Source organism: Balaenoptera borealis (assembly GCF_965194805.1).
Source record: "Balaenoptera borealis genome assembly, chromosome: 19".
In the NCBI taxonomy this organism is placed as follows: domain Eukaryota; kingdom Metazoa; phylum Chordata; class Mammalia; order Artiodactyla; family Balaenopteridae; genus Balaenoptera; species Balaenoptera borealis.
The window spans coordinates 4537732-4554683 of NC_138878.1; the positions used below are offsets into that span (position 1 = coordinate 4537732).

Genomic DNA, 16952 nt, shown 5'->3' on the forward strand with positions numbered 1-16952 from the left:
CCTCTCAGGCTTTGTTTTCACAAGGCCACCAGCGCAGATCCACTGAAGTCAGGTCCCAGGACTGCAGTAGTTACACACCTGGACCCACTGTGGGAGCTATGGATGCAGCTCAGACCCTGGCCCAGCCCAGCCCCTGCGTGTACGCGCCCACAAAGCCCACAGCCGCTAAGGCCAGACCCGTCCCAGCTGCGAGAGCACCAGTTGTCCATTTGGATGTTCCACAGGCACTGAATTTACAAAGTCGGCCGTGGAGGTATAAATCCAAGGTTCACGCAGCCGTGGGGAGAGATTTCAGCTCTGCTTCCTAAGTCACACGGCCCGTGGGCCTCAGCTGTGATTTCAGCCCCACCTCTGCGCATGGGCAACCCACTGGTGTCTGCTTCTGGGGGCACCAGGGCAGTGGCTGGGGCACACGAGCCTGCCCAGGCAGGAGGGGACCGGGGTGGCCGGGGTGTGTGAGCCTGCCTGGGCGCGAGCCTGTCCTGGAGGCTGCATAGGCAGGAGCCGGCGGGTGGGGAAAGAGGCTGCGATGGCAGCCCCGCCTCTTCCTTGGCATGCCGCTTAACAATGGCGCTTCGCTTCCATGGCGGCCCGGGGTTCTTCCGCAAACACTCCTGGTTGCTGCGCCCCACACTCCAGCCCCTTCAGGCTGTCTCCGCACAGGCAACAGCAGTCCTCTCCCTGGGTCTGTCCTCTAAACCCCGTGTTACAGCACCCAGCCCCCACCCATACCAGTGGACGCGCGTCTCAGGCTGGGGCACACAGGGCGGTGGCACAACCGTCCGTGTAGGTCTCTCTCTGTCCTGCCTGCCACTAACTGGTTGCTGTGCTCTCCTTCAAGCCTCTGAAGCTCCCTTTTCTGTCCCAGCTGATCTCCCCACCGGTGAGGCTTCCCTGGGTGCGGGAACCTCTCCTCTCCTTCAGCTCCACCCCCCCAGGGGCACAGGTCTCGTCCCACTTCCTTTATTCTTTTTTTCCCTTTGTCCTACCCAGTTACATGGAGATCTTTCTTGTCCTTTGAGGTGTTTGAGGTCTTCTACTAGTTTTCTGAGAGCATTGTTCTATTCATAGATGTATTCTTGATGTTTCTGTGGGAAGAGGTGAGTTCCACGTCCTACTACTGACCATCTTGATTCTGATTGCTAGTTTGATTTTCTTTTTCTCGTTTCTCAAGTTAGAAGGTTAGGTTATTGATTTGAGATCTCTCTTCTTTTTCATTATAGGCATTTATGACTATAAATATCCCTCTAAGCACTGCTTTAGCTGAATCCCATAAGTTTTGGTATATTGTGTTTTTGTTTTCATTTATCTCAGTAGTTTCTTTCTTTCCAAAAAATATTTATTTATTTATTTATGTGGTCATTCCAGGTCTTCATGGTGGCAGGCGGGCTCCTTAGTTGAGGCTTGCCGGCTCCTTAGTTGTGGCATGTGAACTCTTAGTTGTGGCATGCATGTGGGATCTAGTTCCCTGACCAGAGATTGAACCCATGTCCCCTGCGTTGGGAGCGTGGAGTCTTATCCACTGCGCCACCAGGGAAGTCCCCATCTCAGTATTTTCTAACTTCCCTCATGATTTCTTCTTTGGCCTGTTGGTTGTTTAGAGGTATATTCTTTAATTTCTACGTGTTTGTGAAATTCCCAGATTGCCTTGTTACTGATTTGTAATTTCATTACATTGTGGTTGAAGAACATACATTACATGATTTCAGTTCTTTTCAATTTATTGAGGCATGTTTTATGGCCTAACATATGGTCTGTTCTGGAGAATATTCCAGGTACACTTGAGAAGAATATATATTCTGCTATTGTTGGCTGAGAAACAGTATATAATTAAATTTACTTGGGATTTAAAAATACCTTGTGGTGAATCTCTTTGCAAAGTAGATTCGTTTTATAAAAGTGTTACTGTTTTATTATAAAGCTGGATTTTTAAACACAGTTTGAAAAATTAAGTGAGGTATTTGGAACTTGGAAAGAATAATGACATACTGTATAATACTGTTTCTTATATATATGTATATACATATATATAGATATACATATATATATACACATATATGTATGTGTGTATATATATGTATATCTATATATATGAATGAAGTACCAATAGCTTGTCTTTTGGTATCACCTCCATGTCACCTCTGTTCTTAGTAGGTAAGAGACGGAAATCAGAATGATGGCTGCTGTTCGGAAACAATTAAGTATAACTTGTAGTTAATGAAACCTGTTCTCCCCAGATAAACTAGAGGGGTGCCCAGGAAGTAACCAACCACTACCCTGCCATAGCTGGAGGACAGCACACTTTCTAAATCCTTTCCGAATGATTTTGTTAGGACTAGTGGCTTTTGGTGTAGCCCTCTCAGGAGGAATTGCTGGGGAGTCTCGGGGCCCTGGGGTGAGGGTGTAGCTGTCTCCTGTGTCTCTGAAATGCAGCTTGGAGCAGAGAGAAAAGATAAGAGTGTCGATGTTGAATTGTTTAGATGAGCCCTGTCCGACAGAGACAGAACGTGAACTCCAAAGCCAACCACATATGAAATTTTACGTATTTCAGTAACCACATGGAAATACCGAAAAGGAGCAAGCAAAATTAATTTTACGAATTTGTCCAAAATATACTTTAACATTGGCAATCAATGTAAAAAAAAAAGTGAGATATTTTACGTTCTTTTTCTTTTTCACGCCAAGCCTTTGAAATGGGGTGTGCCTTTTACACTTACTGTGCATCTCGATGCAGACGAACCGCACGTGGCTCCCCGCTGCACAGAGCAGGTTTAGGTAAGTAGATAAAAGGTGACGTCATCGCCCACTAATACCGTTTTCTCCTCCGCTAGACGGTGAGAAGCTTCTGGGGCCTCAGCAGCTAGACTGTGACCGAACCACGGTTGAGGACTGGGTGTTCAGGGCCCCCCTCGTGGCCACGTTCCTGAGCGTGGTCATCCAGCAAGGCTTTCTCCTCCTGTGCTCGTCCCTCGATCTGGCCACCCTGGTCCCCGAGCGCCAAGTCGACCAGGAGCGGGAGTTTGCGAGCGTCCTGGATGTCCTGTCCGTCATCTACATCAACTCCCACCTGCCCAGGGAGCAGCGGCACCGCTGGCGCCTGCTCTTCTCATCCGAGCTCCACGGGCACAGCTTCGCGCAGCTCTGTGGGCGCATCGCACACTGGGGGCCCTGCGTGGTGCTGCTCGAGGACCGTGATGGCCACGTGTTCGGTGGCTTTGCTTCCTGCTCCTGGGAGGTCAAACCTCAGTTTCAAGGTAAGTCTTGTCCACCACAACCCCACGTGGTAGCGCCAGTGCTCGTTACAAGTTCTGGTCGGACGGCTGCTGTGTGGAGACCTCCGAGCCCCGCCAGCGGCTGTGCGGGTTTCTTCCATCTCCTTCCGCAAGCGTTTTGTTAGACGTGTTTGGGAGGAGAGTGAAACGTGGTGTTTCTTTACGATGGTTTAACTTCATAGATTTCTTTATAGATTCTGGCTGCAGGGTCAGGTAAGCAGGATAGCTGTCCTCACCCCTGGATTTCAGGTGAGGAAACAGCAGATCAGCATCATTAAGCGATGCCAGGTCCTGACCACGGGCGAGGCTGGGCCGTAGGTGCTGCGTAGGGGACTGGGAGATACCGGCTCTTGCAGGTGGGGTGTGTTTTCTCGGGGGACCGTCTTCCTTTCCTGGAACCCCCTGTGTGGGTCTGCTTTGCTGCTTCTGCCCGTAGTTTTTCGGTTTTGTGATTTTGGTGGAGATTGGAAGCTCTTTGCTAGACCTTGAATGCCCTGGATGAGAGGCCCTGATGAAATACTTCCCCTCCTCAAAGAACTGCTCTGATAAACGCTCTTAAAGGACTCTTTTTGAAAACGCTCATCTCCTGGCAGTGGGCTGTTCTCGTACTCAGAGGTGAACCTGTCTTCCCGGGATTGATGTCACTGTGTGTCCCCTGGGACCTGCCCCGGGCTGCCCGAGTCTGTGTTCTCAGAAGGTCTCCTGGGGGCCAACAGCTGTGAGATGGAGGGCTTTTCCTAGTGGCTCTGAGCAGCCAGATACAGGCCTGTCCTCACTGCCCTCAGCTAAATGGGGCAGCCTGGCCGACGCAGTTCCGGGGAGGGTCCCTCCCGGTGAGGGGGCGAGGCTAACACCCTCCCTGGCTGGGTCAGTGGAAGGGAGAACCCAGGGTCCTGAGATGCGAGATACGGGGGAGAAAGGCCACGTGCGCCTCTGGGATGGGGGCTGCACATCGTAGCCAGACAGCTGTCAGCTGCATCCACGCCGCCTGCGTCCCCGCTCCCCCTTCTCTCCACCCCACTGTCACCTGCGTCGCTGCAGGTGCCTTCTGCCTGGCCCTCGGCTCCTGGTCTCACCCGTCCAGTTCATTTGCCACATCCCAGCCCACCTGCCGTGGTGCTTGTCCCCTGGAGACCCTTGGACAGACCCCCAGTGCACTCAGAATGGTGAATCCTTTATCTCCAGCCTCACGACCTCTACTGTGCCCTGTGCTCTGGGCTCCATCTCACTGAATTACCCAAAGTTTCCAGAACAGGCTGCGCTGTCATCTCAGGACTTGGCACATGCTGCTTTTTCTCCCTCTTCCACCTGTTGGCACAGTCAGCTCCTTGTCGGGACTCAGTCCAGGGTCACCTCCTTCAGGAAGCCTTCCTGACCACACGAGTGCCAGCTACTCCCTGCGGTCCTCTATGGGACTGCACACTTCTGGAATTGTTCCCATCTTCCTTGCACCAGGGAAGCTTCTGCTGGTTGGGGAGCCGTGTCCAGGTGCAGAGGTGCCATTACGGGAGAGGTTTTAGCAGTGGTGGGGTGGCCCTTGTCTGGGGTGGGTGGAGGGGATCATGGTGTGAAGGCTGGGTGCCTCCATCCCCGAGACCCTGTTGTTTCCAGGATTTGGTTTTCTCTAGGTTTTAGATTGTTCTAGGTCTTTAATCCAGCTCTTGCTACCAGCCCTTCCCCACCGTGTCAGGGTCCCTAAGACCACCCACGTGTCAGTGGGTCGCTGGGAGGACTCGGGGGCTCAGCACAGAGCTGTCGTCACAGCTGGTCTATTACAGTGAGGGGTTGCAGAGCACGATCAGCCCGGGGACTGGGTAGGGGTTGGGGGGTGAAGTCCAGGGGGACCAGGCTCCAGCGTCCTCTCTCGTGGGGTCGCACAGGACGCGCTGAATTCCCCCAGCCGCGAGCTGTGACAGCACGTGTGCAGTGCTGTCCGTCAGGGACGCGTTAGAGCTTCAGCGCGCGGGGTCTTTATTGCGGGGGGCCGTTCACACGAGCACCCTCTGCCTGACACGCACCCAAACCCCAGACTCGCAGGAGGACGCAGGCGTCCGGCCCCAACCCCCTTGTCTGTACACACGGCTTAGGCACAGGGAGCCGGTCATCAGTCCTGGGAGTGGGGGGACCCTCCCCAAATCCACCTTCCCAGACGCCGGCTGAGGGCCGACCCTGGAAGGCGGCCCTTCTGGGGACCCCAGCTCAGGCCTGGGCTTCCACACACCCACGTCTCTCTGTCACGGTGTCACGGGGAGGGGCTCTGGGGGGGTGACGGGCTGGGTCTCTGTGTGGTTGGAGGATGTGGAAAAACCCTGAGAATCATTATTATAGACGGAACTTCCGCTTCTTCCAGCTCCTTTAGTATTAACTCCAGGTCAGCTCTGCTGCGTCTTCATGTTTTATTAACAAGCAGAATTCATCTTCTTGAAGAAAGATGGAAAAATGCAATTACCAAGTTTTCAAACTTGAACTCATTCTGTTCTGAAGCGTGAGGATGGAATTCCAGCAGGGGGCGGCCTAGCATCACAGATTCCAGTCAAGTTCAGGGCGTTCCTGTCCATTTGTCCTGGGAAACAGTCACTTCGAGTATTTGAGCCTTGAGATGATGTGGCAGCCGCTGGGTCACTTCGTTTTCACCTCTGTCCTCCGTGGGGCAGCTGCAGGCCCGCAGCTCTGGGCTGAGTCCGGCTCTGTCCTGGGCAAGTTGCTTACCCTCTCTGGGCCTCCGTTCCCCAGAACCACAGGAATGGCAGCTTGTAACCCACTGGGCGCTGGGTGGTGGTGTCACTGTGAGAGCTGGGTGAGGAGCCCCTCGGTGGGGCTGATGCTTTTACGGGTCATGTGACTCCTTGGTCCTTGCCCTGCACCCTCGAGGGCCATCTTCCCCACGGGGCCCTTCTCTCTGGGCACAGACCCCGGGATGGACTAGAGTGGGGTCCGCTGTAGCCAAGGGGCCCACGCTTTGTGGCCCCATCACTTCACTTAGCATCCGGGACGCAGTATATGTTGGTTGAAAGGCAGCCTTCAGATGGCAAGGCAAAATGATGCTTAGGCCCAGTGCCCGGGGCCACAGGTGGGACCAGGCAATTCCTTGAGGCTAAAGCCAACCTTCTGAGGCACATGGACTCAAGCCGGAGTCTTTAGCCTGGAGGGGAGCCCTGTGCCACCTGGTCCCGGTGACCTCCCCGGGCTCACCTCCCCCTTTCCCCCACCAGGGCTCACACCCTGCGCTACAGCCGAGGGCCCTGCTGTTCCCCCCATGCCCTGCCGTGTCCCTGCGGGGTCCCTCCTCCGTGGAGTGGCTCTCACCCAACCGTCTCCACCTCAGGACGTCCTTCCCGACTTTGGAGGAGCTAAGTCCCCGCAGAGGCCCCCTGGGGTCCATCTTGATCGGAGGCCCGAGCGTCGCTGCTCCTGACTCTGCAGGTCTCAGGCCCATCTGTGGCCGAGGGCTCTCCTCCCCAAGGCCCCTCTGAGGCTCAAAGCCCCCTTCCTGTGCACCCTCCACATTCGGGCTCCCTGTCTGCTTCCTGGAGCTTCCTTCCCACCTGACGAATGGCCCGACCCCCAGGTGTACCTGAGCTGGGTCCTGTGTCGGGTGCCCTCACGCTGTCACCGTGAAGGGGCAGTCCTTCCGGCCACGATCTCAGCTGTGGGGAGCGTCCCTGGTTTGGCTCTCGCCTAGGAGCTCCCTTGGTGAGGTGCAGCCTCCGTGCCCTGCCTAGTGAGTGCATCAGGGCGGGGAGGGGTCTCTGAGATGGAGGAAGCCGTTCATTTCCAGGATTTTGACCGGTACCTTCTCTGAGTGGTGGCATGCCCACCCCTGTGCCCGGGCAAAGGTAGAGGGTCACCTTTCCCTGTGTGTCCCCTCCCCTCCCTGTGGGCAGCTGTGTCTGCAGGTACCCTGCCCTCTCCCCTCTGGATGATGTGCCTACCTGGGGCCGTGTGAGTGCCCAGCCAGTGCCTGGCGTGACCGCCTGCCCCTTGCTCCTCAGTTGAGACGAGACTGCTCTTTGTGACTCTGGGGCGGTGGGGCAGGGCTCCCATCTCCCCGGGCGAGCGCTAACAGGTGTCCCCAGCAAGCAGATGTCACATTCCTTTCTAACGGTCACTCTCACCCTGCACCCGCAGCTCATCCCACGGTCACGGGCGGCAGCGGGGTCCGGGATCCGCCCGCTGGTCCGCCGGCCCCGCCCCCGATGCGCAGGAGCCCCGCGCACGCTGAGGACCCGAGTGAGGCTCTTCCTGCTCAGCCAGCTGAGCCAGGGCCCGTTTCCGTTTCCTGCTTCTCCCTGCGCCCAGCTCCGACGGGTGATCTTGCTTCTTTTTGCTCTGATCAATTTCAGGGGATGACAGGTGCTTCCTGTTCTCCATCTGCCCCCGCATGGCCGTGTACACCTGCACGGGCTACAACGACCACTACATGTACCTGAATCAAGGGCAGCAGACCATCCCGAATGGACTGGTAAGGACTCGGGAGGGCAGGGCACGTCCCCCCGTGGTGATGTCCATCCCGATGGCACTGGCCCCGACGTGCCCGGGGACACTCCGCCCTGCGTCAGGGCAGCCGTACGCGGTCAGTTCGTTCTGCCCGAGTCTCAGGGTGGTGATGCGATGAGCGACAACGAGGACAGAATTTCTCTCGTGGAGAAAAGGGGCCCCTGTTGGGGTATTTCCGGGGTTTGTGTGCAAATGATGGAGTCGGCCGGGTTTCCTGGCCATCAGAGGGTTGGTCTGTGGCCTTCGTGGCTGGAGATACTGCCCTGCCTGGGGCACGACCCGGGCGCGGGGCCGGGGCTGGGCTCCGCAGGCCCTTTGGACCCACTGGGGGTTGCCTGCTCTGTGCTCCAGCCGGGACTCGGCCACAGGAAGAAGAGGACGCGGGGGAAGGCCGGGGGTGGTGGTGGGGACAGGGCTGGGGTGAGGCGCGGGGACGGGCGCCCGCACAGATGCTTAGCTTGGGTGAGAAATGTGTCTCCTGGCAGCACCAGCCTATTTCTTTCCCCTGCTTCGTAACAAAAAGCCCCTCTCGGGAAATTCCAGCCCTGTGTCTGCAAAGCCAAGGGCCGGGGAGGCTGGTGCATCTTGTCGGTGTGGAGAGGGCCCCGTGCTCCTTCCCAGGCTCACTCGGAGGCTCCCAGGGGCCCACCTGATGACCCCGGACGCCTTTCAGAAAGGACAGTTTGGTGATGACAGGGGCGAGGGCCTTGGCCTCAGGAGCAGCCCCCAGGGGGTCCCGGTGGTGGTCAGTAATCGGCCCGAGGGGAGAAGCAGCCCCGAGGTTAGCTGCGTTTCCTGCCCCGGTCTCTTGCTCAGCGTTAGCTCCAGGCTCCCCGGCCCCGGGGTGGGGGGCGGGGGAGGCGCTGGTGGAGAGGGCGGCTAGAGAAAGGGATCAGAGAGGTTGAACAGCAGTGTGTTCCCATCGGCCGCTTGCTCAGAGCCGGCGGTGTGCCGAGTGGTTCCCGCCTTCCCGGGCTGCTTCCTCCTTCCCCCCCCGCTGTGCTGAGTGAACGGCCTTCCTGCTCGAGCACCCGGCCCTGGGCCGGGTGAGGATTAACATCCCTGTCTGGGAAGCGCTGTGTAGACCTCTCCCCTTATTTTACCGATCGGGGTCTCTAGGCCTGAGGGCCTGTATTCTTTTGTCCTCTGTTGTCACTTGTGTTTCCTGCCAGTGCAGCCCCGGGAGAAAGGGCCATGGGGTAGGAGTCGGGACACCGTGATGAGTGTTCTAGGAACTTGTCATGGGATACTTAAATTGTATCAGTCTGTGAATATGTATTTCACAGTTTAAAAAAAAAAAAAAAGAAAGGGAGAAAATTGTGTTCACTTCTCATACGCCCTGGTGGCGTGACGGCTGGGGTGGGCTTCAGGTATCTGATTCTCCAGACCGAGGCGGTGCTATGCCCCTCCCTCCACAGGGCATGGGAGGGCAGCACAATTATTTTGGCCTGTGGATCGATGTCGATTTTGGGAAAGGACACAGCAAGGCCAAGCCCACGTGCACCACGTACAACAGCCCTCAGCTCTCGGCCCAGGAGGACTTCCGGTTCGAGAAGATGGAGGTGTGGGCAGTGGGAGATGCTTCGGTGACACAGCTGGTGAGCGTGGGGGCGTTTCTCCCCTTTCTCGGCTTTGTCCCTTTTACTCCTCCATCTGGAGGTGGTTTATTCCAATTTGTTTCCAGCAGCCGTTGTTGGCCAGAGGGATGCCAGGGGGTGCACAGCAGAGCAGAGGATCCTGTCTGGGGTCTGTGGAGGTTTAGTAGAGAGAACCACCCCAGGGAGGTGGGATCCCGGGGCGGGTGGGGGCTTGTCTGCAAGATGAGGAGGGTCTGGGGTTCCTTCTAGTTCCGGGGTTCGACGATGAGTTGCCATTGGGGCCCCTGCGCCTCGTCACCTCCCAACGATGGCATCCTGGGGCGGGGGGACTCAGTGGGGCTCGGGGGAGAGCCTCTACCACATTTCCCTTGTGGCAACAGTAGGAAATTCCCCTCTGATAAACTTGACAGCAGCAGGACGTCACTGCCTGGTTTGGTCACTGTACCCACCCATCCTTCCCTTCTTCCCAAGGCCAAGAACACCAAGAGCGTTCTGGACATGGACCCTGCGGCCCGGGCCCTGCTGGAAGTCAGTGGGCGGATTCGCCACAGCGAAGGGCTCCGGGAGGTGCCTGATGACCAGTGAGGAGGAGCCCCCAGCACGGGCCTTCCTGGAGCTGGAGCACGGCCTGCAGACTGTGCTTTACTTTAGCCCAGAGCTAAAGCCTAGAGCGTGCTGGTCACGTCTAGGTGGTCCTGGAGGTGCCTAATTGAAACAGAGTACACGTCCTCTGATGCCGTATGTCGATTGCTGGGTGTGTCTCCCCCGAAATCCTGAGTGTCCAATTACCAACTCTATTCTTAGACTTTGCTCGTTTTGTACAGATGAAATCCAAAGACGATGCTGAGACGTTTGAGGCCGGCTGGAATTAGCAGTGGTTGGAGATTTGAGTTCTTGCTGTAGGGGAGGGGGGGGTCCACTCACTGAGGGTCACTTGGCCTCTGCTCAGGCCTCCCAGTTAAAAGCCTCGATGTCCCATTTCGACTGGTAAAGGGCATAGGTGCTCGGATGGCTATCTCGACGCTTTGGGGAACAGCTTCCTCTGACGTGGAATTTCTGTATTTTGGGGGGAAAAAAAAAAAAGCACAAGAGTGTACTAACAGGGGTAATAGCTGGAGATTTTGAAGACAACAGTGACACGGGTTTTCAGTAAGGTTCAGTATCTGCCTTTCTCAGCTGTTTTTAACACATTACTGACCAGAGGCGTATTAATACGTCTTTTGTTACCCAAACATCATTGACCGGAGACGTTTCAGTATTCATTTACATAACAAATCGCCATCCACAGGCGTTAGTTTCTGCAAAAATCCCCCCGGTCAGTGATGAGTTAAGTGAATCTATGCTGTGAGCAAATGGGAAAACCAGGAGGTCTACAGAGAAGCAAAGTTGTGCTTCTCTTACTAATTTAAACGTGGGGACATTCGGAGCCCTGAGGCTAAGAGTCCTGTTAATACACGTATGGCCTGTCGCAGGAACTAGTGGTGAGTAACTTGAGAGGACTGGCCCGGGCTCCTGACCTCCCAGCATCACCCCCCCCCCCCCCCCCCGTGCTGCTTCCCGAGGGGATGTTGGCACTTTGACAGCGTGGACTTGCTTTAAACGAAGAGTGATCCTGAAGTGCTAGCGAAGATGTTGGTGGGTTGGACCTCAGGCAGAGCTGCCGCGTCCCTTGCAGTTCTTGCATCCCTTGGAGGCGGCCTGAAGAATCTCCGGACACACTGAGAATCCCGCTCAGCAGAACCTTCTCCTTTGCTACACATTGCCTTTCTGCAGATCTGACGAAAATGCTGCCTTGTATTGAGTTGCCCCCAATTATAAGCCATAGTAAACCGAGCTGTTTGCATTTTACGGGTTCTGCATTTTCTACCGGGAGGCTCATCAAACTTTGCACTGAGCCCTGAGCGGAAGGCCTTCGGAAGAGAAGTGCATGCTCAGACAGTGATGTGCACACTCGGTCATGATTGATTTTCCTTATACAAAGCCAGTTCTTAATAGCTTCTCAGGTACATTTTGTGACTTCTTAATTGACGGGAAGCAGATCAGGATATTAGGATCCTCAGATATCCTTACCGTAATCTGAAGAATTAGGCCCCGAGTCTAGAGTGTGTTACAGAATATTTTTTTAGAAAAATGCAGTGAAATAATACCTCACTAATAAAAGGTCCGTTGAAGACCGCTTACTGCCACCTCTCTCTGTGGCTGTCAGAGAGGCTGGATGTGTCTGCCGGCCTGTTTTCTGCCTCGTGCCTCTTCTAACAAGAGTGCAGGTCATACTTGGGGACCTGACGGTTTCCTAAGACAGCACACCTCCACGAGGGGAGCTGGGCGCCCAGCCCAGGCACTTGGTAACCTGGGGTGTTCGGCCCTCGCAGGGGGTGTGGGGCAGCCGTGGGATTCCTCAGCACGTGTGGTCCGGAGTACACAGACCAGTTGGGTGTCAGCCGTGCCTGGGGCCACAGGACCCGAGGAACCACGCTCCTCCTGGGCCTGAGAAACCCATGATGCTAGTCTTAACATGTGATGGGTTTGTTCTTTGATAAAATGGGAATAAGAATTCAGGTTGTAAGGACTAGTGGTCTCCCTGGAGGTGAAGACACATAAGGGCCCCTGATAGGCGCTGGAAGGAAGGGGTGAAAAAGCGCTGTTCATGGTACAGCATGGCGGTTACTTTTTTCCCCACTATGTTTTTTTCTGGAAATTTTTTTCTTTTATTGAATGAAATAGTCTTTAAATTCTCCAGTGCTTTACAATTTTAAAAGGTTTCACACACATGATTTTATATAATCCCATAATTTCCCCTCCCCCGCCATATTGCCCCTCCCCACTGGTAACCACTAGTTTGGTCTCTGTATTTGTGAGTCTGCTTCTTTTTTGTTTTATTCACTAGTTTGTTGTATTTTTTAGGTTTCACATATAAGTGATATCAGACAGTATTTGTCTTTCTCTGTCTGACTTATTTCATTTAGCATAATGCCCTCCAAGTCCATCCATGTTGCTGCAAATGGCAAAATTTCATTCTTTTTTATGGCTGAGTAATATTCCATTATACATATATATATATATATATATATATATATGTACACATAAACCACATATTCATATGTATGTATATATATGCACACCACATATTCTTTATCCATTCATCTGTTGATAGACCCACCATATTTTTTTTTTAATTAAAGAATTAGCTTATGCATACACAGCAAAAAAAGGTCAAAATACAAAAGGATGTAACTTGAAAGCTAAGCCTTCCTCCTGCCTCCGCCCTAGCATTTTGTTCCCAAGAGGTAATGTGTTGTACACACTGGTCTGTCCCTCACCTTTTCTTTGGGTGGAAATTGCTCTGTATCTACCCATTTATTCTCACTGTCTATGTAATGTCCCACGAGATGGGTGCCCCATCCTTTCTGGTGCTCAGCCATCCCTGGCTGCGGAACGGTCTGTTTGTAGCTAATTGTTACTGGAATGAATATCGTTTATATACATCTTGGTGTGGTTTTGTCTGGCGGATAAACTCTTCGAAGCTGAATTGCTGGATCAAAAGGTACATGCGGGCTTCCCTGGTGGCGCAGTGGTTGAGAGTCTGCCTGCCAATGCAGGGGACACGGGTTCGAGCCCTGGTCTGGGAAGATCCCACGTGCCGCGGAGCAACTAGGCCCGTGAGCCACAATTACTGAGCCTGCGCGTCTGGAGCCTGTGCTCCGCAACAAGAGAGGCCGCGATAGTGAGACACCCGCGCACCGCGATGAAGAGTGGCCCCCGCTCGCCACAACTGGAGAAAGCCCTCGCACAGAAACGAAGACACAACACAGCCATAAATAAATAAATAAATAAATAACATCTGATTGTTTAAAAAAAAAAGGTGCATGCTTTTTTATTTGGATATTAACAAATGAACCTCTTTCAAGCTAGATTTATACTTTCGAGACCTGGAATGCCTGTTTGCCATGTTTTCACCAATACCATATTAAAATTTAGTTTTTGTTTACCTGATGCTTGAAAACTGTAATTTTTTTTTCTATTCCTCTTATGAATGACAGTGAAGAGCTTCATTTCTCAAGAACGGTGCGTGTCCTATCCCTCACCTGGTTTCCTAGGGTGTGGGTATTATTGGTTTGCAAGAGTGCTCATTTTTTTTTTTAATAAATTTTATTTATTTACTTATTTATTTTTGGCTGCGTTGGGTCTTCATTGCTGCACACGCAGGCTTTCTCTAGTTGTGGCGAGCGGGGGCTACTCTTCGTTGCAGTGCATGGGCTTCTCATTGCGGTGGCTTCTCTTGTTGCGGAGCATGGGCTCTAGGCATGCAGGCTTCAGTAGTTGTGGCACGCGGGCTGTGTAGTTGTGGCTCGCGGGCTCTAGAGCACAGGCTCAGTAGTTGTGGTGCACGGGCTTAGTTGCGCCACAGCATGTGGGATCTTCCCGGACCAGGGCTTGAACCCGTGTCCCCTGCATTGGCAGGTGGATTCTTAACCACTGCGCCACCAGGGAATCCCAAGAGTGCTCTTTTGAATTAAGCAAAATGGCATTGGCCACGTGTGGTAAATGTTTTTTTCTGGTTTGTCTGCCTTTATTTTTCCGTACATAAATTTTGCATTTGATGTCATCATATTTGCCAGCTTCTGAGATCTGTGGTTTGCTTAGGAAGTTTTTCTCCACTCTGAGATTAAACAAAAAGAAATACCATGTTTTCTTCTACTGTGCTTTGCACTTATACTTCTGAATCTTTGATCCATTCAAAATGTATTTTAATTTTTTATTTGTTTTTTTGATTCTCTTTTTAAAAATTTTTTTATTTTATATTGAACTATAGTTGATTTACAATGTTGTGTTAGTTTCAGGTGTACAGCGAAGTGATTCAGTTATACATATACATATATCTGTTCTTTTCCAGCTTCTTTTCACATTTATGTTATTATAGAATATTGAGTAGAGTTCCCTATGCTATACAGTAGGTCCTTGTTGGTTATCTATTTTACATATAGTAGTGTGTACATGTCAATTCCAAACTTCCAGTTTATCCCCCCCCACTGCCTTTCCCCTTTGGCAACCATAAGTTTGTTTTCAAAGTCCGTGAGTGTGTTTCTGTTTTGTAAATAAATTCATTTGTATCATTTTTTAAAGAGTCCTCATATAAGTGACATCGTATGATATTTGTCTTTCTCTGTCTGGCTTACTTCACTTAGTATGATAATCTCCAGGTCCATCCATGTTGCTCCAAATGGCATTATTTCATTTTTTTAAATGGCTGAGTAATATTCCATTGTATATATGTACCACATCTTCTTTATCCATTCCTCTGTTGATGGACATTTAGGTTGCTTCCATGTCTTGGCTTCTGTAAATAGTGCTGCAGTGAACATTGGGGTGCATGTATCCTTCCGAACCATGGTTTTCCCCGATGTATGCCCAATAGTGGGATTGTTGGATCATATAGCAAGTCTATTTTTAGTTTTTTAAGGAACCTCCATACTGTTCTCCATAGTGGCTGTACCAGTTTACATTCCCACCAACAGTGTAGGAAGGTTCCCTTTTCTCCACACCCTCTCCAGCATTTATTGTTTGTAGGCTTTTTGATGGTGGCCATTCTGACCTGTGTGAGGTGGTACCTCATTGTAGTTTTGATTTGCATTTCTCTAATAATTAGCGATGTTGAGCATCTTTTCATGTGCCTGTTGGCCATCTGTCTTCTTTGGAGAAATGTCTATTTAGGTCTTCTGCCCATTTTTTGATTGGGTTGTTCATTTTTTTGATATTGAGCTTCATGAGCTGTTTGTATGTTTTGGAGATTAAGCCCTTGTCGGTTACTTCGTTTGCAAATATTTTCTCCCATTCTGTGGGTTGTCTTTTCATTTTGTTCATAGTTTCCTTTGCTGTGCAAAAGCTTTTGAGTTTAATTAGGTCCCATTTGTTTATTTTTGTTTTTATTTCTATTACTCTAGGAGACGGATCAAAAAAGATATTGCTGCAATTTATGTCAAAGAGTGTCCTGCCTATGTTTTCCTCTAAGAGTTTTATAGTATCCGGTATTACATTTGGGTCTTTAATCCATTTTGAGTTTATTTTTGTGTATGGTGTTAGAGAATGTTCTAATTTCATTCTTTTACATGTAGCTGTCCAGTTTTCCCAGCACCACTTATTGAAGAGACTGTCTTTTCTCCATTGTATAGTCTTGCCTCCTTTGTCATAGATTAGTTGACCATAGATGCGTGGGCTTTCTATCCTGTTCAATTGATCTACATTTCTGTTTTTTGTGCCAGTACCATACTGTTTTGATTACTGTAGCTTTGAAGTATAGTCTGAAGTCATGGGGCCTGATTCCTCCAGTTCTGTTTTTCTTTATCAAGATTGCTTTGGCTCAAACTGTATTTTAAAATATACCTCTATCTTACCCCCAAATAAATTCCAGTACATTTTGTATTAAATGGTGTGTCTCTTTCCCACTGACTTAAAATGCTACTTTCTCACTGAAGGTCTCTGTCTCATGTTTTAATTATCAGAGTTTTATGATAAAAAGATGTAAGAGCTATTCCTTTATTACTACTGGGTTTTTTTGTTTGTTTTGTTTTGTTTTTCCTTCAAATGCTTGCCTGCTTATTTTGTCTGATCTTTGGTAGCACTTTGCCTACTTCTAAGAAGTTTGATAGCATTTTCTTTTTCTTTTTTTTTTTTTGATAGTATTTTCAAGATGGCATTAAATATCGATGAACGTTGGCAGAACTGACATTGGCTAATGCTGATTCTTCCTATCCAAGAACAGGAACATCTCAGTTTGCTATGTAAATTTTTGTTGTCATTGCTGGCACTGTGAGTGGACTCCCCGCCCCCCACCAACACCAACTGATGATTCTTTGAACATTGGAAAGCTCTTGATTTTTCTACATAGTGTTGTACCCTGTTACCTTGCTGAATTCTTTTATCCAGTGGTTCTTGACCTTGAGCCCGCATCAGAATCACCTAGAGGGCTTCTTAAAGTACAGACTGGGGACCTCCACTCCCAGAGTTTGATTCAGTAGTTCTGGGGAGGGACTAGAGAATTTACATTGCTTATAAATTCCCAGGTGATGCTGCTGTGGCTGGTCTGGGGACCTCACACAGAACCACTGCTGTTCATTGTTTCTGATTATCTATGAATTCTCTGGGAGTTTGCAGCTATTACAATTCTTTTTGTCTGAAAAAAATTTTTGCCTTTTTTTTTTTTTGGCTACATTGGGTTTTTGTTGCTGCACACGGCTTTCTCTAGTTGCTGCGAGTGGGGGCTACTGTTTGATGTGGGCTTCTCATTGCAACGGCTTCTCTTGTTGTGGAGCATGGGCTCTAGGCATGCGGGCTCAGTAGTTGTGGCGTGTGGGCTCTAGGGCACATGGGCTTCGGTAGTTGCGACGCGTGGGCTCAGTAGTTGTGGCACATGGGCTTAGTTGCTCTGTGACATGTGGGATCTTCCCGGACCAGGGATCAAACCTGTGTCGCTTGCATTGGCAGGTGGGTTCTTAAGCACTGCGCCACCAGGGAAGTCCTTGCCTTTATTTTTGAAGGATTGTTTTTGCTTTTTTTTTTTAAGATATTTTGACATTTTCCCCCTGGT

At 51.1% G+C, this 16952-nt stretch overlaps 1 protein-coding gene across 5 annotated transcripts in view; it reads left to right on the forward strand.

The window, feature by feature from the left end:
- MEAK7 (MTOR associated protein, eak-7 homolog) overlaps positions 1–13360 on the forward strand; it is a 38072-nt gene extending 24712 nt beyond the window's left edge. For all 5 annotated transcript variants that reach the window (XM_082366878.1, XM_082366877.1, XM_082366880.1 and 2 more), the window contains 5 exons: positions 2832–3254; positions 7616–7734; positions 9188–9367; positions 9839–12911; positions 13230–13360. In XM_082366878.1, the coding sequence (XP_082223004.1) occupies positions 2832–3254; positions 7616–7734; positions 9188–9367; positions 9839–9952 (836 nt within the window). In that variant the 3' untranslated portion in view covers positions 9953–12911; positions 13230–13360. The remainder of the gene's footprint in view (positions 1–2831; positions 3255–7615; positions 7735–9187; positions 9368–9838; positions 12912–13229) is intronic.
- The last annotated feature ends 3592 nt before the right edge of the window (positions 13361–16952 follow it).